The sequence below is a fragment of the Battus philenor genome, unplaced genomic scaffold (assembly GCF_028537555.1).
Source record: "Battus philenor isolate CCGP_79_NKW_IND1 unplaced genomic scaffold, ilBatPhil1.0.hap1 SCAF_30, whole genome shotgun sequence".
Taxonomy (NCBI): Eukaryota; Metazoa; Arthropoda; class Insecta; order Lepidoptera; family Papilionidae; genus Battus; species Battus philenor.
The window spans coordinates 5413524-5436545 of record NW_027181694.1 but is presented as its reverse complement, the minus strand read 5'-3'; the positions used below and the strand labels follow the sequence as shown (position 1 = coordinate 5436545).

The following is a 23022-nucleotide window of genomic DNA, read 5'->3' as shown; positions in this document are numbered from 1 at the left end:
GAGCTCAAAACGACACGGACAATGGTTTCTCAATTCTTTATTAAAACGATGTCACGTAATTTAGAAATCTGACAATGTTGTACCTCATTTTCCGCCGATGGACATCCACTGCCAGGCATAGGATCACCCGTATCCGGTGACCTTTCGCGACTTTTACTATCTCGTCTATGTGTCTATCGTCTCGTGGTCGCTATTCGGAAACTTTCCAACTCCAACGGCTATCGGTTGCACGAGCTATCCTTTCTAACTAAGAAAGGGACTAATACATAGCTACTTCCGCTATGCAGCAGTAGTCGTGCAATAAAGTGCACCGCCCGCGAGCCCGCTGATAAATGCGCGTGCGGTAATCAATGCGATACACAACTACCGCCGTTTATCTATTTTCTTAGTAAAAGAGTTTGTTCACTGTCCCTGCAGATTTAGAATTAGAAAAAAATTAATGTAATATATTTAAAAGTGATCACTATAAATGAGCATTGAAAATGAGTTGAAATTTCCATAGCTTTTTTGCAGAAAAACGAGTTCATAATCAAACACCTGTCTATATATTTTTGAATACAACTAACCTATAACCTGTATATACATGAATTGTTTACTATTTCAATCGGCATCTACAGAAACATCTACAGCTAGAAAAGAAATTACATTAGTGTGAAAAGTAACTTCTCAGCATTCCATGGATTCCTTCGGGTGTTGGGTTCATCGCGTTGTAGGGGGGCCTGGCATAAGGAAGAACCCTTGTAATGCTTTGGCAGACTTTTCAGCTGAAAAAGCTTACTGCAAGGCATATATCTCGCTCAAAGAACGAGGACTAGTCTTTCGCTGCCAGCATCTAGCGACTTTAAACATGTCGTCGGTCCACTGGTGGGAACCTACCCACGCCGGGTTTACCGGCTCGTCTCCTCTCCTTACCTAACCAATCTTTAATAAGGCGATGGAAACGTGGCGATGTACGAAAGAAAAAAAGCGAAATTAATGGAAAATATTAAGGATGATGACCAAATAACAAAAAAAACACTTTAATGTCAGAAACTAATTAGTTACTATAGTTATATTAAATACGCCAGAAATGACCTGATGTTCTCTTTAGATAGGTCTAAAAGTTCCAGCAGGCTATAGATATTTCGTTAGAATAATATTCACCGCATACAAATTCACTATATTATTTAGTTTTGGTTACGAAACACTAGATTACTGTTTAGTTTTAGTTATAAAACACTAGATGGCGTCGTAATCATTTGCGAACGTGTTGAACGTCAATTCGTATAGTATTGTCATCAGAAATAAAGGATGGTTTACTGAAGATCCAAATGACTAATAAATAAAATTCCAAATTATTTATTAAATTTCACAGTTTTATAAAACATTAATACTAATTCACAATAAATAGGTTTTTAGTAAATATGCATTTTATTCGACCATTTATATACAAAAAAGCATAAACACAGTACAAATTACAGAGAGCGTTCAATTGTTAATTATATGTACTATGGGCAAATACTACGTAATGTACGAAGTAGTTATCCCATTAGTACAATACAGTAAACACTCACATAGTTCAATTTAGTACCCGGCGATAAATATTGCACATCGACCTTTGGAAAGAGACAATCGGCTATTTTCGGCTACGTAGAGCACTATCTCTGTCTCGCACTACCTATGTGACATTTTGTCAGTCGTATTCTGTGCGACAGATTTATCGCCAGGTACACTAAAATAATATTACATTCCGTTTAGTGAATGCAAAGCTTATAGAGGGTGTTGAAACCATTGAATCAATGGAAAGTTCCTTCCCAGTTGACATTTGTGTCCCAACAGTGAGTATAGACCTTCAACCACGTTCCGAAGATACAAAGAAGAAAATGAGGGTAGACTACAAATTTATTAGAGGGTATTTGTAAAATTCACATGAATCTGCACAGCAAACACCGGTCTACTCACACAAACGTACATTTACACACACACACACTCACACATATATCAGATATTAATACCTTTTAAAGCTATACCTTACATTACTCCGTGCGATATTAGCAGAGGGCGCAGTTGTCGCAATAATGAAATTTGTATCTTCTTAGTTTCTAACATCACCTAGCGGCCATTATATTTAATTTTGATAGCCGCTAGATGGCGTTGAAAACTTGGTGAGGTGAAAAGATAGTAGTAAGTCTCTTGTTATAAGAAATGACCTTCAAACTGTGTTAGCTCCAAGATACCCACGTAGATGGTGCTCATTGAAACTGATCTTCCAGCTGCGTCAGCTGACACCAGCTAGGCGGGCTAGAGTTGTGCCTTGTGCCAATCGCGACGGGCACGAGCGCGCTTTGGCCACGGCTTCTTCAGATGCACGTGCTGCACGTGAGCGCGCTGCTCTCCCGCAGTGGTGAAGCACTTCCCGCATGTCTCGCATCGGAACGGCTTCAATCCCGTGTGGATCTGGTGCACAAGATACATGGTTTATTGATATGGTAACACTTCTCTTCAGCCAATAAACGCACTGCAAGGCATAGGGCGCCCTCCAGACAGTCGCAAGATCGGACACCCTCCATCCCTTAGCGGTAAGAGTAAAAGAGAATGTTATGAAAACGAGAGAGAATGGCAAGAATGTTGATAGAGGGGAACGAGAGGGCAGACCAACTGGCCAAGGACGCGGCCCTGAAGAGTAAAAAACGATCAGAATGAGGAATGCCCCATCATCGAGCCATCGTCAAGCGACAGCTTAGGCTGGGTACGCTTGACGAATGGAATAGGAGGTCCATAAATGGCATCGCCAACGTGGAAGTTCTTCCCGGACGCCTATCGCGCCTATCGCTGCCTATCGCGCGCTCCGCTAAAAGGAGGTTTATGCGGTCTTGGTCCAGCTCTTCACGGGGCACAGGAGGTTCTCTGAGTACCTTCACAGGTTCAAGCTCAAGGAGGACCTCTGATGCTTCTGTGAACCGGGCGTGTACCAAAAAAAATCTGTTTTAAATTACAAATAGAATAGATATAACTGCAGTTTTTAAGGATGGATGAATGGAATAGTTGAGAAAGACAGAATTGTGGAATGAAAGAAAGGAGAAAAAGACAATGAAACCATGGAAAGGGAAAATGAAAATAAAAAAAGTGTTGTGAAAAAATTAATAATAAATTAAAAAACCTTTTCCCATATAAATAGGGGTGGTACGAGAGGTCCCCAATAAACACAAAAAAAGCCATAGGCGTCCGCCGAAGATCGCAACGACCTAAAGTGTGATGTCCGTCCACCTAGAGAGAGGAGAGGGGGGGGGGGGTGGCATGCCGCGTCTACTGGCTCGTGATCACCGCTCGATAACCTAGTAACTATATGATATCCCTGTTACGTAAAAGTCCCTATTACCCGGGTAAATCCGACCTTCAGAAAATTCAAAATGGCGGACGGACTGTGGTTGTTTTTTTTTCTTTTTAAACCGATTACTAGCCAAAAATGACTCGTGATCGGACACTAGATACGGCCAAACTAAAAAATATGTATATTTTATTGTAATATAGAGAAAACGTTGGACGCTTCCTCCTGTCTAGAGGAAGTACTATGACTGAAATTACAATGATGAAACTACCAAACAACCTATCTACCATAAAGTAGTGTATATTGTAACGTTGTAGTACATTTTTTGGATTCTTCCTTGGGCTGGTAGATCGAGGAGGTAATATCTACACGAAGTTCGGAGTAGAACGACTGGCGTCCATATTTATGACGATGTAAATAAAGACTTATATTTCTGTGGAAGGGGAATTCCCTTTTCGATGTGCCGCTGACGATGACTTCATGTCGCTCCTATGTATTAATGAAAATTTATTTGTGAAAGTAGGTACATAAGACGTTGGCCTCTTTCTGTGAGACCGTCATGGTCCAGAAGGAGGCGGCCGAGGACAAATCCAGCTCGGAGACGACGCCGTCAGCGCAGGGACGCGCCTCGCGACGGTCCTCCGGTGAATGGTGCTGCCCTACCATAAACGGGGCCTTCGGAGTCGCGGGAGTTTAGGGTGGGGGCCCTAAACTCCCACTAGCTTCGGCTTCGACGTGGTCTCGAACCATCGTGATAGCACCACGAGGGTTTCGAAGGTAGCGTATACACGCATACCATACGGAAATAAATACACACGGAACATTCCCCCCTCCCCCCCGAAACAAAAAAAAGGTACATAAGAATTTCACCGTTCTCTGTTTACCCTCAACTCATTAGATAATTTAAAACTGTAACAGAGATATGCGCGGCTATTGGTCATTCGAGCCAGGACTATCCCAGCCGCTTGCTGCCTTGGACGCAATTTCCACGCATACAAGTTAAGGCTATTCTTCTTGATTCTAGACTAGTGATAGTGTAAAAACTTATTAAGGGTGTATAGTACGGGATTGAGGATGGAATTCTTCATGCCCACACTCTTGACTTCATGACTCCGTGTACCACTTGCCCAGCATTGGACCACGAACAAAACTACATTTTCCCTTATAATTAACATTTGTATATATATTTATGTTCTATCGGGTATACTTACGAACATGTGGCGGCGTCGGTTGTTGAAGAAGGCAAAGTGTTTGCCACACAGTGGGCACTCGTAGCTGGGCCGCTGTGCGCTGTGCACGCGCAGGTGGAACACCAGGTTGCTCTTCTGGGTGAAACTCTTATCGCAGCTGGAGCATTTGAAGCGCTTCTCTCCCGTGTGCACCCACATGTGGTCTTTTAGTAGCGCCATACTCTGTTGGTGGTGGGGGTACCATTATATATACCACTCTTTGATCCAAGTAAATGAAGGTATGGTGGCGGTGTTTGAGGGAGGTCTTTGAGGTTTGAGCAGTGGAAATTTAATTAAATAATTGTCCAAAAATAAAATCAGGTCATATAAAAAAATTTGCATCTAAACACCGCGATGTAAACAATTATGAAGTTTCAGCGCCATCTAATGGAAAAATCTAGTATAATACAAGGCGATAAATATTGCACATCAACTTTTAGAAAGAGACAATCGGCTAATCTCGGCTTCGTAGAGCGTTATCTCTGTCGCACGAAATACAAACAGTCCGGTATCTATTAGGAGCTGTTACAACAAGTATCATTTGCTTGATTGAACTCTTCCGAAACAGCTCGACTGATTTTCGTTAATCTCAGCGCGCATATCGGTCAGGGCGGAGAATCTGACAACATCTATTTTTGATCCCCTTAAATGTTAAGGGTGCTTCCACCCCAAAATTTTATTTTTCATTTTTTAGACAAAATTTTTTGTTTTTATTCTTTTATGAGACAGCATACAAAAATACATACAACCCTAAATTTTCATCCCTCTACTATCAACCTTATTTTTATCTGTTTTTTAATGTTTCCTAGAAATAACATATATGACAAAAGAATGCCTTGCAACATATATGATATCCCAGTTTCCTCTTTCTTCTGCGACCTTGGCTAAGTTTTCGGTACACACACACATATATATATATATATATATATATATATATATATATATATATATATATGTGTATGTATATGTTACGTACCTGGAATATCCTGCCGCACTGCTCACACATAGCTGGAGTCTTCATCGCGGGGTACTTGGTGCGGTTCTTGTCTGGGTGAGCGCGACGGAAATGCTGCGCGTACAAGCGGAGATCTCGCAGCTGAAGACCACACTGAAAATTAAAAGGTGGGGGGTATATAGGGGAGTATCCCAATAGCCCAGCTATAGTGGACTGGGTCTTGTGATCGAAGGTAGCGGGTTCCATTGCCAGGATACAATCTTATATAATTCACATGCATTAATTATATAGTATTCTCACTGCTCATAAATAAGCTTCCATATGAGTAGCAGTATCCTCTGCGTACCATAAATACCACACTGCGATCGCCAACCCGCCTGACAAGTATGGCGATTATGGTAAATCTCTCTATAAATATCTTTGGGAGAGACCTTTTTGAAGTTAATTAATTTATTTATAAATATCTCATGCAAATACAGTACCCGGCGATAAATATTGCACATAGACTTTTGGAAAGAGACAACCTCATTTTGGCTTCGTAGAGCGCTATCTCTGTCGCACGAAACAAAAACAGTCCGGTATCTATCGAAGCTGTTACAACAAGTACCATTTTCTTCTTTTGATAATCATTCTTATTTTTTGCAAAAAATACACCAATGTTTCTATAAATAAATAAAATTAAAAAACATGTTACACTATCTCTGTCCCACACTACCTATATGACGTTTTGTCAGTCGTTGTATTTCGTGCGACAGAGATAACGCTCTACGAAGCCGAATTAGCCGATTGTCTCTTTCGAAAGCTCGATGTGCAATATTTATCGCCGGGTACAGTAAATTTATTTTACGCCATTATACACATATATTTTTTAAAAGACACTTCACAATGAAAGTCCTCGGCAAGTTTTCGAGCATCCGTTTTTAATTTAAATATTATTATTATTATATAGTTATTATTTATAAAATTAAATCTGAATCATCATTTTATAGTTAATCAGGTTTTCATGTGTTAATTTTTCAAATAATTACCCTTCACTGCACTTAAACGATCTAATTTAGTTGACAAATTGTTGGTTTCTAGCTATCTTTTATAATTTTTGTTTATTGCGCCTGTAATATGACTACAAAAATCTATTCAGAGAGTTCCTTTCGTAGTGCCGATCTCGCGCTGGTGCGTGATTTTTGATTCTCTTTTATTTCAACTACCTTGTATATACAAATGGTATTTAATTAATAACATTCCAATCCTTTTTAGACAATTGAACAACAAAATAGAAAGCTGGCATGAAATCTTATAGTGTTACCTGTTTAATAGTAGTATAAGAGGTAACTGTTTCATGGAAGTGCAATGGAGGGGGGGGACCTGTTTCATGGCAATGGGGGGGACCTGTTTCATTACAATGGGGGGACCTGTTTCATGGCAATGGGGGGGACCTGTTTCATGGCAATGGGGGGGGGGCACCTGTTTCATGGCAATGGGAGGGGACCTGTTTCATTACAATGGGGGGACCTGTTCCATGGCAATGGGGGGGCACCTGTTTCGTGGCAATGGGAGGAGACCTGTTTCATTACAATGGGGGCACCTGTTTCATGGCAATGGGGGGGGGGGCACCTGTTTCGTGGCAATGGGGGGCACCTGTTTCGTGGCAATGGGGGGGACCTGTTTCATGGCAATGGGGGGGGGCACCTGTTTCATGGCAATGGGAGGGGACCTGTTTCATTACAATGGGGGGACCTGTTTCATGGCAATGGGGGGGCACCTGTTTCATGGCAATGGGGGGACTTGTTTCATGGCAATGGGGGGAACTGTTTCATGGCAATGGGGGGACCTATTTCATGGCAATGAGGGGACTTGTTTCATGGCAATGGGGGGGCCTGTTTCATGGCAACGGAGGGGACCAGTTTCATGGCAATGGGGGGGGGCTGTTCCATGGCAATGGGAGGGGGCCTGTTTCATGGCAATGGGGGACCTGTTTCATGGCAATGGGGGAAACCTGTTTCTTGGCAATGGGGGGGGGCTGTTTCATGGCAATGGGGGGGACCTGTTTCATGGAATTGGGGAGGGTCTGTTTCATGACAATGGGGGGGGCTGTTCCATGGCAATGGGGGGGACCTGTTTCATGGCAATGGGGGGGGACTTGTTTCATGGCAATGGGGGACTGTTAAATAGATATATGTGATGGGAACTGGCTAGTGGAAGTCCTGAGGGGTATTTAAATATTTTGAACGTGGTAGTGGGGCGTACCTGCTCGCAGGCCACGGGTCCGGTGTCGGAGCCGCGGTCACGATCGTTGGGCGCCCGCGGGTGGACAACTGGGCGACGCTCGATGCGACGCACTGTCCGCCCCCCGCGCTCCGAGTTCATGCTCTGTGAGTCGTTTCGTATTCTATTCCTGCACAGATAACAAAGTATTTTAGTATAAATCTAAATTCATTTATGAGGTACATATAATATAGTTCTACCCACAGTTACAAAACCGAGATCATATTAGATGAACATAATTGTTTTATAATTATAGTATATGGGGTGAAAATTTAGGGTTGTATGTATTTTTGTATGCTGTATCATTAAAAAATAAAAACCAAAAATTTTGTATAAAAATAAAATAAAAAATTTAGGGGTGGACCACCCTTATCACTTAGGGGTATGGATAGTGTATGGATAGTAGCCGATTCTCAGACTTACTATATATATATATATATATATATATATATATATATATATATATATATATATGTATATATATATATGTATATATATATGTATATATATATATATATATAATTAGTAATATAAAATATAATTCTATAAGTTGTAGTACATATTAGTGGAACCGGAAAATAATGTCGCTTTTTAAAGTTAAATTCACACGACAACATTTTTAACAAGATTTTATTTCTAATCAACAATATATTCAACTTCGTTATCAACAACCTTTTGCCATCTTGTATACAAATCAAGCAAACAAATAAATCACTACTAAACTAGTAAACAAATCAATCGATTTTTCTGTAAAATATGTCGTCAGAAAGAACATTACATTTCGGTCCTTCTAATATATGATTTAATGTTAAACAATATATGGTACAACCTATACGAAAACTAAACGGTTTCAGAAATAATAAATCTAGTTATATTTATGGAGGAGGAAGGGGGAGGATCTATCATTTGTCACGTAATATCTTTGGAAAGGAAGTGCGTAGGGAGATATCAGATCAAGATACAGGATGATTTGATTGTGTCAAAATTTTTAAATTAATAAATATATAGCTCATTTACTGTAGTTTACCGAGCAAACCCTATCATATTCCAATTGAGAATATAATTAAATATTGTAAAGTAAGAAAAGGCACTAATCGGTGTAACATAACTCCTGAAGATGCCCCGTGGAGGGGTGAAACACGTGTTGAGTGATTTGGCGGTGGCGGTTGTATGATTCGCATTGTTTGCCGCATGCGCATTTATCAGCGGGCTGGCGGGCGGTGCATTTTATTGCACGACTACCACTGCATGTGCGGAAGTGGCTAAATATTGGTCCTTTTCTTACTTAGGATGGACTTCCGCGAGGTAACGCCTGATTCCATTAAATAAATATTTTAAAATTATCACATTATACGGTATGATTAAATATATGTATAAAATATTTAGAGATTCTTTACTTCAGCTGACCATTCTATTATGTATACAATTATCCTGTATAAATAAGTTCATCATGATTTCAGATGCATGACGTCTACTAGACATTGGTACTTCAGTCTCGAATAGGACCAGTTGGAAACTGCCTCCATCCAGGGTCAGATGGATCATAACTCTTATCTGATGATGCAGGGTAGTCTTCGAAGTAGACCTGCAGCGTCATGCCAGTTGACACTTACGGATCGTTGTCGCTGCTGTGACGAGAGGACAACTTGAGATGCCTGGTGTGGGCCTCCTCAGATATGAAACGCACCTCGCAGACCTCACAGTACGGACCTTCGAGGGTAATCTGAAATTTTATTTGTTATTAAAATACAAGTCTTTCGCGGAGTAACTATATATATCTTTATGCTATATATATTTTAAATATCGCTTAGGTGTTTGTAAGAGTACATTCAGAGAGACAATGTTTGGGACATTACAATAATTCATACCTCAAATTAAAAATAGAGCATATATACAAACAAACTCTTTCTCTCTATACTCCCACACTCTCTCTCTTCTGCGGCCATATCTATAGCTCCAGCGCTCATTATGTTGCAGTACCGCCCCGAGTATTGCCAAAGCGCCCACTATGATAAGATAGCGTCCCATATATTGCCCAAGCGCTCACTGTGAGACAGTACCGTTCCAGAGTTAAATATAGAGAAGTAATTTCATATGTATAACTCCAGCGCGCATTATAAAGAAGTACCGTCATATGTACCACACCAGCACCCATTATGGTGCAGTACCGTTCCAAGTAAGTCCTCAGCGTTTATTAGGGAGCAATACCGATCCATATATTGTCACAGAGCCCACTATAATACGGTAGCGTTCCATATATTGCCCGAGCGCCCACTTTAAGGCAGTACCACTCCAGCGCCCAATATGGAGAAGTATGAAGTGTCATCATGTGTATAACTCCAGGTCCCGTCATGGAGAAATACCATCATATATATAACTACAGTGCCTACTATAAGGCAGTACCGCTTAAGCGCCCAGTATAGAGAAGTACCACCATATATATATCTCCAACATTCACTACCACCATATGTATAGCTCTAGTACAATGATGGTATAATACTTCGCCCACTATTACCCCATGAATACCTCTACCAACCCCTGCAGGGCAGTACCGCCCTCAACATAGCTCCAGCGCCCCCATTGGGGCGGTACCGCCCCGTGTCAGAAATTTAATAAAAACTGACCGTCTTATCATGCAGCCGATGTTTTTTCTTCTTGTGTACTTCTATTCCCTTCTTGCTGACGAACGTATACCCACAGAGCTCGCAGACGAAGTCGGAAACGTGTTTAATCCTTATGTGACCCATATATGTTGTTAGTTTACTGAAATTATATATAACATATATCAATGACGGATAAATACATACTTCGTATAGAATTGAAGTGATGTACGGTATGATTGGTTATAGGTATTAAAAGGTTTTTTTTTAATATTTAACTTTTAGAACTCAGTAAGGCGGAATAAAACGTGTGAAATATTCCTATTAAGCATTTCATGTCTTTGTCATAAAGCACAACAAATATAAACGCGTGCGCGCGTGTTGTTCCGAAAATCCGTAGTTTACATTTTTTAATACAAACATGCAATAGCTATCCGTCTCTCTTTTACGTGTAAATTGCTATATAAGCCCATCTCTCTCTAACTCTGAAGTAGCCGCAACTCGTTACAAGTATAAAGATATAGATATACAATTGCAACGCGCGCGCTGGAGAGTGATTATATCTTTTACAAAGATATATATCTTTCCTGTCTTTAGCTCTGTTTTTTTTTTTTGTATATACTCACTCGAATTCACATGGACAGTGTGGACATTGGTATTTGGTTCCCGCGTGCCATTTCTCATGCTCTCTGGCTACACCCCTGAAAAAACAATTGTTCGTTGTTTTACATAACACTAAAATAAATATATTCAGTTTTTGTTTTAAGATTTTAGTAATTAGATTTTACTCATCTGTTGATTTTAGTACGGTGAACATAAAACTGCTTTGAAATTATTTTGTATAATATATCAGAACTGTAATACGACCAATATTGATGTATGGTTGTGAAGCTTGGATACTTTGAAAGAAGAACAAAAACTGCTAGTGACGGAACGCAAAACCATGCGGAAGATCTTGGGACCAGCGAGAAATCAAGACGGATCTTGGAGGCTCCGAAAGAATGCCGAAATTGAGACTTTAGTAGCACAGCCAAATATCATTGGCGAATATAAAGCTCAACGAATCCGCTGGCTTGGTCACTTGGAGCGAATGGGTTCGGAGCGTGAAGGTAGCGTACCTGGAAAAACCGAGGGGTCGAAGAGCAGTGGGTAGACCCAGGTATCGCTGGATCGATCGCGTTGAGGCAGACTTGCGAATTGAATGTCAGCCAATGGCAGACGATGGCGCAAGATAGAGGAAAGTGGAAGTCTCTCGCTTCGGAGGCCAAGACCCACTTTGGGTCACTGAGCCAGCGGAGTAAGTAAGTAAGTATATTAGAGACTACAGCTCTCATTTTTGGTTTTATTTCAGGATGCATCTGGTAGTCTGATAAGGTATCGGACTTGACAAATAGCTTCAAGCAACCGTTGTATTCAAAAGGTTATTGGCGACCACAGGCTGGTACACGCATGGATAGGACCCTAAGTGAAGAGTACATCGTTAAGAAAGCAGGAGATGTCATGAAGATGTCTGATGAAGTCAAGAGAAGGAAGGTTACAACTATATATACCCGAAGGCTGTGAGGGTACCAACGAGAGCGACACGAAATCAAAAGTATAGTAAATATAATTTTATGTAATTAAATGTAATTATATACGAACCTGTTCCTCGTAACAAAAGGACATCCCTTGCAGCTGAACTTCTCAGTGTGCTGGGCAGTTAGGTGCTTTCGGAGAGCCCTTCCTGTCTTCAATCTCGTCTTGCATATAAAGCACTCGTATGCACCACTTTGCTGAAGCAAATGTAATTTTCAGTTTTGTATTTCGAAACACCAAAGTAAATTTATTAACCTCGTCAATAAATTATGGTTCAATAATAACTATTGTAGATATACGAAATTAATCAACAAAATTAGAATTACTACTAAATTATCCGGCGATAAATATTGCACATCGATATTTAGAAAGAGACAATCGTCTAATTTTCGCTTTGTAGAGCACTATCTCTGTCCCACACTACTTATGTGACGTTTTGTCAGTCGTATTTCGTGCAACAGAGATAACGCTATACGAAGCCGAAATTAGCCGATTGTCTCTTTCCAAAGGTCGATGTGCGATATTTAACACCGGGTAGTGTACTTCTATATACAGGATGATTAGTTATAAATGTAAAATGTAAATTAATATATAGTAAACCCTATAGAAAAAACAATGGATTCAGAAATAATAATGTAAAGTTAATATAATACAAATAAATCGATTTCAAAATATATATTACTACATATTAAAATTAATCATTGTTTACTTTTGTCTGTCAATGCAGACTTGTATACAGATATATTAAAAATAACTAGCTGATCCCGCAAACGTTGTTTTGCAAAAAAAATTAAAGTTTTTAATTAACAAATGTAAGATAAGGGTTGATCGTAGAGGGGTGAAAATTTAGGTTTGTATGTATTTTTGTATGCTGTATCATAATTAAATAAAAACCAAAAAAATTATCTAAAAAATTAAAAATAACATTTAGGGGTGGACCACCCTTATCACTTAGGGGTATGGACAATAGATAGTAGCCGATTCACAGACATACTGATTACGCATGTAAAATTTGGTAAAAATCGGTCAAGCCGTTTCGGAGGAGTTCAAGTTCGAACACCGTGACACGAGAATTTTATATATTAGAAGATGTAACATATTTCAGAGAGATCACATTACACAGGGTGATTGAAAATAGATATAAAAGTTTTAAAACTTTTTTCTTTATTCCGACAAATGATTTATTCATCCAGTACGTTTAAAGTTTTTTTTTTTAATAGTTTTACGTGGTTTCTCTAACATAGAGCCTTAACATCTATTTACAATTTCTAGACGGAGAGGGGAAATCCCGCATAGGAACGTTTAAAGCAATGATTTCCAAAGTGGTCTATATCGACCCCTAGGGGTCTATGACAACCTGCAAGGGGTCTACGTCAGCGAAAAAAAATTTGGAGGTCCATGACATGAAAATGGGGGTCCACGATAGTGGATCTCAACACATACACTGATAGTACCTATTTACTTACATCATACTATCTTATAATATCAAAACATTTACATTATTTATAAAAGTACCTATGAAGTAAAAAAATATAATATATGTTTATAAAATTGTGTAAGTTGTAGGATGTTGGTATAATAGATTGGTTTAGTTGGTATATATAGTAGATAAAAAAATTATTTTGAGTAGTTTTAATTTAAATTCAATTAATAAATGTATAAATTAACATGTGTTTTTAATTTAAGTTTTTAACACTAAACTTCACTACAGTTAGAAATTTACAGGAAATCAATATCAGGTAAGTAGGGGGTATACCCAACACGGAAAAACACGGCAAGGGGTCTACGACAAGTTATATATATATATATATATATATATATATATATATATATATATATATATATATATATATATATATATATACTTTAAAGTTATAACCAATCACCCTGTATCATTGTAATGTATACAAGACGGGATACAGGTCGATTCTAACCGGTCTTATTTGAACTATTTGGGAAAGGATGTCCAACAGTGAACATCGAAGGTGGACAAACAAGGTTGCTTGTTAATGTCTGAAGATTTTTGAAGCGGGCCGCTTATTATCAGTCCTATTAGAAATCTATGGAGAAAAGATCTAAGTCCAGCTGTGGGCTACCTACGGCTGATATAACGATGATGATAAAGAATAACTACAAATAGTGTAATATGTCCAACCAGAAGGTGAACAGAACACCTTGTTGAGATCGGAAGGCGCTCGATGTAAATGTTATTGGAAATCTATATAGAAGTACACCAATACCTCACTTTGCGTCGTGGTTACGTTCCGAAAAAAAACACGACGCAAATTGAATTAAGATTTTCTATGGCAAACCTTGTAAAGATCGAAGATAGGTTCAAGGGTCACGAAAATACTACTTTTTAAAAAGAAAATTGAACAAAGTAAACATTTAAAAAACAAAAATAATATAACTCTGCCAATAAATAAATTGGAATAATATTTACCTTTTTTGTAACCAGAAACAACAAATAAAAAAAAAAACAAAGTGAAAATAAAACTGTGTTAAAATTGCGTTGATTTAAAGTTAGAAAGGGCATCCCCGAGTTTTGATGGCATGGCGCGATTAGAAACAAGTGTTGCCATATTTTAGAAAAAAAGAAAATTAAAAGACGAACCCAAAACAACGCAATCTCGAAAATCTAACGACGCGCAGTGAAAATTAGTACTAATTAAGCAGCGACGCAATTTCGAAAACAATAACTCAAAACGAAACGACGCAAAGCGAAGTATTGGTGTATGTCCAACAGTGGGAGTCCAATAGCTGAAATGATAACAGATGATGATAATGAAGGACTGTAATGACCGGGGTTCTCCTTAGATGGACAAGCGACCTTGGCCGAGTGGAAAGTTGAAATAATGGTGATGAAGTACAAAACCTTGCGAAGGATGTTCACTCACATGGTGAACAGAACACCTCGTTAAGATCGTAAGGCGCTTGATGCAAATGATATTAGAAATCTATAGAGAAGAATATATAGCAGAGAACGTTAAATAGCTAAAATGGTGATGAAGATGGTGAGGAACTGCAAGAGCTATGTAGTCGTTCACCCTATTTGGACATACGATCTTGTTTTCGGAAGATTTTGGATAAGAAATGCTTCCAAACGGTCTGAAGACCTATGTCCAGGTGATATGATGAAGCACTGACCTCACTGTGCCTGACTATATGCGCTTCGTACCGATCCTTGATGGCGAAGCCCCGATAGCAGACCGTGCATTTGAAGGGCGCATTCCTGTATGTAGCCGTATCTTGACGCCGCGTTATCTCTTCTATCTGTTCATCGTATGTCAGGGCCGAGATGGTGAAGAGTGATTCGTCCAGACCGTCATTAGGCTTCCTTCGTTTAACATCGGAGCTTTTATATCTGAAATACATTACTTATAGTTTGTACTGCTGAAATAATGGTATAAATAATTACCCCCCCCCCCCACCCCATCATCTTTTTCCATAAACCTCCTACTTTTAGCATGGGATACAGTTCTAGTGGTTGCAGAATAGTTCATTATATCATAAACTAAATAGCAGATGCAATGGTTGCACTGATGGTTCATTATATCCCATACTAAATAGTAAATCTTTGCCCCACCACCTTTTGCACTAACCCCCCCCCCCCCCTCTTTACTTCCAGTTCGGGCTCCAGCTATGACAATAATAAGTTTTACTACCTTTGCTTTCGTGCACTAACATCTGGAATTGAACACTTAACTAATGTACAGCTGAAATGTGTGCAGTGATGGTTTATTTATATCACACAATACATTATATATATTTGCTCCCCTACATCTTTTGTCCTTATCACCCTACTTTTAATATAGGCTCCGGTTACAGTGACGGCAGTATAGTTAATTATATCATAAATTTAATAGTAAATAATTGTCTCCATCCCTCTCTTTTCCCCCCTCCTTTTAAAGTGGGCTCTAACTGCATCAAAGCCTTAAAACTTGCCACCCAAGCCTTTTCTTTCAGTTCAGGCTGCAACGGCGACCATAGGAAAGTTTCCTATGTTTGATATCTGAGCTTTTACATTTAAAATTGAACAATTTACTGCTTATATGTACACAGATAAAATTATTACAATAATGGTTCACGGTATAGTATCTGCCATTCTCATTTCTTCTTATTGCATCTGATATACATCTTTTTCTCTTTCTGTATAATACCATACCAACGATGTCTTTGCGACACTAACGCCCTCTTTTACTATCCATATTACTTCTCATACTTTTTCCAAGATTCATCATCGTCTGTAACAATAGTCGCCCACTATAAAAGGCCTTTTCGTTAGAACACCACGTTATTCAGCGTGTTCCCACGAGTTCTACCATGTCGGTCCACAAAGTGGGCGGCCTACCCACGTCGCGTCTACCAGCTAGTGGCTCTCACTTGAGGATCTCAAATGAAACAATTCTTAGACTAACATAGGTGACCTTGGTTCTATATATCTTGTAATTTCTGATTCGACCTCGCACTGCTTTGGTCTCTGGGTTACCTTGAGCGTTATAAGGCCAACCATAAGCTATAACATCTTGAATCTGCAGGTAATCACTGACAACATTCTGGTCAAAGACCTTCGCCTTAAGGCACTGTGGTTTTTAGTCGAACAGGTGTTTCAGAATTGAATCAAAAGTACAAAGGTTTTCCTATATGAATAATCACATACAAAAGTACTCACAATTAACATTAATATATATTAATATATATGTTAACATACTTATCCATGGTGGTAGATGGGCTGTCGTCCGTATCTCTCTTCTTCACGGTCTTCCCATTTTTCACTTTCTTCTCAACTTTCTCCTCTTTCAACTTCTTCTTTCTCACTTTACTCTTCTTCACGTACACCTCGCTTAATTTCTTATCGTCGTCGCTATCAAAATGGTCGTACTCGTGGAAGAATATCTCGTTAGTTTCATCTTTTATTTCTACCTCCATTATCGGTGCGACTGCTTCCACTTCCTCTTTCACCGCGTCAACGTCGCACGCGTCGATTGTGTCGGTGACGTCATCGATGACGTTGTAGTCGCTCGCCTCGGTTTTCAGCGGTGCGTCGTCGTCGCATATTTGTAGATCATAGTCATTAGCGTCGTAACACTTTTGGATCAGCGTCGTCTGGAGTCCGTGAGAGATTCTATTTACCGATTTGACATCGCGTACTGTTATCTGTGAAGAAAATAATATATGTATATATATATATATATATATGTATATATATATATGTATATATATATATATATATATATATATATATATGAATAAAACATAATAATATAATATACTAGATGGCAAATGTTGATAACGAAGGTGAATAGTGCAAGACATATCATTGCGGTTTTTCTGGAAGGCCTATAGATGTATCCCTGACGAGAAAAGAGTGATTTATATGTCTTCCATCTTGAGATATAAATCACTCTTTTATATCTTTAACTCATTAACTCATCACGGCTCAGAGAGAGAATAAGGCATCTAACACTAAACATATATCCTTTATACCTTCGACTCTTTTAGCTCAGACTTAGAACTTAGTAAGGCGGAATAAAAGGTGTGAAATATTCCTATTAAGCATTTCATGTCTTTGTCATAAAGCACAATAAAGCTAAACGCTCGCGCGCGTGATGTTGTCGTTTCGAAAATCCGTAGTTTACATATTAATTCAAATATGCAATAGCTATCCGTCTCTCTTTTACTTGTAAATTGATATATAAGCCCATCTCTCTCTAACTCTGAACGAGCCGCAACTCGTTATAAGTACAAAGATATAGAGATACAATTGCAACGCGCGCGCTGGAGAGTGATTATATCTTTTGCAAAGATATATATCTTTCTTATCTTTAGCTCGCGAGCTACCCATCTCCACAATCGACTGTCATGATAATGATTGTGGCGTGCATATCGCGCGCCACTCGCTATCCGCTCCGCCTTTGGACCGCGCCTCGAAAAACGCGTTGCCTAGCAACGAGCTCTTACCCACGTGTCCAGTCGATCGCATCGCGGCGGCGTCGTAATGAAACGGATAAATGATAGATGGCGCCACAGTAGACGCAACAAAAGTTTGCATCGCGCTGTTGAGAGTCTCCGCGCTCATTATAACTGCGAGCGGAGGTGTGGTCAACATTAACAAGAAGCTATAGTACTACCACCACTCTTACATGATGATATAAATGTCAACGCAGAGTAAAAAAGATCATCGAAAAATGATGGACGCCGTCCAAACTTTTGGGAAATCTATAGGGAAGATCAAATGTTCTGTGATGAACTTCCTTCGGATCGAAGTGTAAAATATATGTATATATCAATATATCTACTATGTCTATTGTATGTAATGAAGTAATAAGATATACATACGTATCGGTCATTGACCAAAGCCGCCGTCATCAGCTCGTGGCTGGTCAGAGCACGGATCCTGAATCGATGACAGGATATCAGTCTATGCGTGCACTCCCAGCATAGTTTCTGCGGCAGCTTATCGTCCTCGCATGGCTGGAATTTAAAAAAAAATAATTTGACAGTGTTACCATTCTTAAATATTAGTCATGTCAAATCAACTGGCAACTATGTGCAGTATTTTAAATCAAAATTAAAATATTCTTTATACGAATAAACTATACCAAGCACTTCCGTAAATCAATATAAAATGTCGGCATTGTTTTCTATACAGGAAGCTACCACCAGCTATGAAGGCAGTTCTGCTGAGAGCCGGCGAGAAAATCAACAGTTGCTCTTTATATAGTTTTATAAAGCGACAATAATTAACTTCCTGCGCACCCATAAGATTTAATTCCACGCATTAGGTATGGTATTCCAGGATTTAAAAACATATGTTTTTCAAAAATATTTATTATTTTGGTTTATTATTGGTTTCAAATCTCCAGTGACATATCTGAAAAAAAACTGTGGAATTTCATTGTACATATGTACAATACACGGCGTTAAATATTGCACATCGACCTTTGGAAAGAGACAATCGGCTAATTTCGGCTTCGTAGAGCGCTATCTCTGTCGCACGAAATATAGTGTGTGGGACAGGGATAATGTAGCGCCTGATTCCATTAAACACACTTTATTTGTATTACAGGGGGGTTCAAACTGATTCTAGTTTGTATCAGATTAGGCAGGCATAGTTGTATGCAGGTGTTAAAAGACTTACCAATAATCCAGTTAGCTGTTCATATATGCCGTCAAGTCTGTTCTCTGTTATATGGTATAACTTTATGTCCATCGCCAGACATATCCTGCACACCTGAAAATATAAGATTACTTAAAGTATCTGTGGATTCAGGGTAATATTTAATGGAATCAAGCGTTATCTTGCGGAAGTCCATCCTAAGTAAGAAAAGGACCAATATTTAGCCACTTCCGCACATGCAGTGGTAGTCGTGCAACAAAGTGCACCGCCTGTCTGCCCGCTGATGAAGCAAACAATGCGAATTACACAACTGCCACCGTCAAATCACTCAACACGTGTTTCACCCCTCCACGGGGCATCTTCAGGAGTCATGCTACACCGATTAGTGCTCTGTGTTGACTCTGTGTTTGGCACTAATCGGTGTAGCATGACTCCTGAAGATGCCCCGTGGAGGGGTGAAACGCGAGTTGAGTAATTCAGGGTAAATTAATTTTTTTAAATGGTCTCCCCCTCTTTTAAGGGGAACCCTTATTCTCCCCACAATATGTGAGGCAGGGATGTTACAGTTAATCCATTTTTAAATTTTATTATAAATCTCCTTTCATCCTATACAATCTCTTATATGACAAATCCCATATGTCATTCATAATCTCCATCTTTCTTGACATTAAAATCACCTCCCGTGCATCACCTTCCTTCTCTCACCTTCAATCCTAAACCACAGTTTGCTACATTATTATAGTTTGACACACAATATCACCACTTGATAAAAGCACAGATAGTGAAATAGAAGTAACTAATTATTATTTTTATTACGATGTCCCATTTTAACAATAGGTATATGGTATGGTGTTTATTATGTACAGTTGTAATTTTCCTAAATAATTAAATAAGTAAACATAATGTGAACATGTATTTTAATTCATTTTACCCCAACCTAAAGCCACCACTTATAGAATAATTGGTGTATTTTATGCAAATAATAAAAATAATTATCAAAAGAAGCAAATGATACTTGTTGTTACAGCTCCTAATAGATACTTGACTGTTTGTATTTCGTGCGACAGAGATAACGCTCTACGAAGCCGAAACTAGCCAATTGTCTCTTTCCAAAGGTCGATGTGCAATATTTATCACCGGGTACTGTACACTCGATTTCCCTATGAGATTGAGTCAGGAATGAATGTAACTAACATAGCTTAGCAGATTGGCAAGTTGGAGTCATATCAAACAAGCCACATATCCTGATGATCTTTGAGACCTTAAGGAATTGAAGACCATGGACAGGTAACCATAGGAAGTCAACCCACAATATAGACAGATGACTTCGTTAAGGTATGACCACTTCTGGATGGATTCAGGCCACTTCCAACCCTCAACACTTCTTATGTAGGAGACTATGATGGAGCAACACCAGCAGTCAAGACATAAAGGATGGTCGCAAAGAGAGGGCCAATGATTATTGTAGTCCATAGCCATATAGGCTCTTCAACGTCTTCACCTTCATATCTATCTATCTCCCTCTCCAGACTATACCTCGTGTAGTATGACTCCGCTATATTGAGTAAAATCTCACCCTTAAGGCTGCAGGTGCCTCTAGATCTTCACTGGTTTCCTGAAAAAAATATTATTCAAATGAACCTTCAACAAAATCATCGACAACATCAATAAAAATATAGTCACCAGTGTAAATAAATAGATATAATTGATTGTAACTAGTGGTTATTTTATAATAAATAATTTTAATAAAACATGTCCAATATATCTGGCCACAAAATTTACATGGAGATATGTTAAAAAAATAGATTGGCATGTTCCTTCTTTAAAATTTAACTTTTATTTCAATCATATTAAAGACACTAAACAGTGACATATTAACAATAAAAAATGTTTATACAATAGTGTAGTCACAATAGACAATAATCTTAGTTCTAAACTCTTTGGGGTTCCACCTTATTGATGTGTTATAATGCATGGTCAGAAATTTTTTGTCACCTCGAAATATTGAAATATCCATGCGCTCGTACATTTTCTTCTGAACCTTTTTATTTAAAGTAGTTAGTAACACTATAATCATTTGTTGTATATATATTTGAATGCGTTGACAAGGTTTATTATCATTTTATAAGTTCATCAAGTGTTGAAATTAAAAATTTTTAGAGGTCCAACCTTTTATCCTTATTTAACATTATAATTTATTTCTATGTATGTAAGTAGTTATTTTATTGTAAATTAAAGAAAATTAGAAACTTTAATTTAATTTTTTTTGTTAATGAAAGTGTGTTAGGACTTGCTAGGATCCCACCATGCAACTTAGAGGATAATAAATATAAACTCGTTTTTAAATTATCATTTACTTTTTATTACTAAAACTAGAATTTTAATACTATTTGTAATATTTTATCTTCTGATTCAAGATAAACAAAAATACCTTGGATTTTAAAGAGATATTTTTAGATCACATTTCTATCACTGATTATGAATCTGTTTTATTTACCCCATCGGAAAAAAGGATTCAACTACTTTTTACTTCAGATGAGTCTATAAAATCTATACACTATCTTCCTTAATTAATTAATGTAATAACACTCTATAGCAATGTGCACCTCACATTTATTGAACTGAGTCTTGGCAAAAATAAGGTATATATTAAAATTAATTATTGTTTATCATTTGCGCCTAACTAAGTAAAATAAGGAGCTTACTATCCATTATTCCTCTGTTCACAAAAAGTTAAAAAGCTAGATGATGGTCACCTACTTGTTGGACTGATGCAAAAACAAAAGCTAGCAACATTACTGAGCAAGGGTCCATAACTCTTTCTGAAAACAGCGAAAAGTACCTACTACCTCTATTCATGAGAATGACTAAAAGGAAAGCCGATATAAACCCGAAAGGTACTAGACAAAAAGTTTTAAATACCTGCATTGTCACTGGAATGGCTCCATTTTTAATTTTTCTTAATCCACATTTAGTTTGATAGAAATCCTCGTTGCGGAAGTGTTCGGAGCATACGGTACTGCGATCTTTGGGCTCCCAGTCTATCATACCAAGAGCTTCCATCCAAGATGCCCGAAGATTGGGCTCCTTCGGGAACCTGAAAATATTAAATTTCATTTGAAAAAAATAATTATAGGTCCCAAGTTACTAGATTATTTAAATACATGTATTCATAACATGAACATAAAGTAAATTAATAAATAATGGGTTCATAAATTCGCAAGTAAACAAACTTTTTAATTATTGTGACTTACATATGAAAAGTGATTCCATGACTTTTGGTAGTCCGTTTCGTATCGTTGCTGCAATTTTGTACGCTACACCGCATTTTCGCTTTAATTTTAATATATAAATTATAGTTAAAACTACACTTATGTTTACTAAACTTTAAACCGTATTTCACTCATTTTTAACATTATATTTTGAACAAAACTGTTAAGGTGAAAAAGTAGAAAGTATAATAATATTATTCATAATCTAATCGAGCGTAATTTATTTATTATTAACATGTTTTTATATTATAATTTCAAAGGTTCATTGACAAACATGACATGAGCATTGGCTTCACTACTGGATACGCCATTCCGAGTACATAACACAGATCTATAAGACTTTTCTATTCCATTACATATTTATTAATAAACTAGGTTTTATTTATTTTGGAAACGATGTAAATTTTGTTTTCAAATTTTATGTTAATTTTACTTTTAATCAAGATTAAATAATGTTTTATCGAGTTTCTCGTATTAAATCATGACAAAACATTGATCCTCAAAATTTGATTTAAGTTCATAAAATTAAAATTAATTTCTAGTACTTACTACTTATAATTTTAATATCTTTTGATAATATATCATAAATTTATAATGAAATTATATATACATTAATACAGATTTACTGTACACTTCTCAAATGTTTTTAGCAAAAATATTCCTGTAACAATAAAGGTTTTTTTTTAACATGTTTGTATAATA

The 23022-nt window shown here is 37.9% G+C and overlaps 1 protein-coding gene across 1 annotated transcript; it reads right to left on the bottom strand.

The window, feature by feature from the left end:
- Positions 1-2060: 2060 nt before the first annotated feature.
- Positions 2061-22434, bottom strand: LOC137927439 (zinc finger protein 879-like). The gene is made up of 15 exons (XM_068771249.1): positions 22303-22434; positions 21971-22145; positions 20625-20663; positions 19070-19162; positions 18268-18402; positions 16640-17085; positions 15076-15292; positions 11995-12125; positions 10980-11054; positions 10378-10516; positions 9367-9476; positions 7736-7883; positions 5513-5644; positions 4519-4719; positions 2061-2436 (listed from the first exon to the last, which is right to left on the bottom strand). Exons 1-15 carry the CDS (start codon positions 22374-22376, stop codon positions 2281-2283), a joined length of 2271 nt encoding a protein of 756 aa, XP_068627350.1. The 5' UTR covers positions 22377-22434; the 3' UTR covers positions 2061-2280.
- Between the last annotated feature and the right edge of the window lie 588 nt (positions 22435-23022).

Excerpts from the sequence above, each read along its gene's own strand:
- LOC137927439 (XM_068771249.1), bottom strand. The coding sequence starts at position 22,376 with ATGCGGTGTAGCGTACAAAATTGCAGCAACGATACGAAACGGACTACC. Across the intron at positions 20,664-21,970 it reads CCATTCCAGTGACAATGCAG|GAAACCAGTGAAGATCTAGA; the intron begins GTATTTAAAACT and ends TATTTTTTTCAG. Across the intron at positions 19,163-20,624 it reads AGGCACCTGCAGCCTTAAGG|GTGTGCAGGATATGTCTGGC; the intron begins GTGAGATTTTAC and ends TTATATTTTCAG.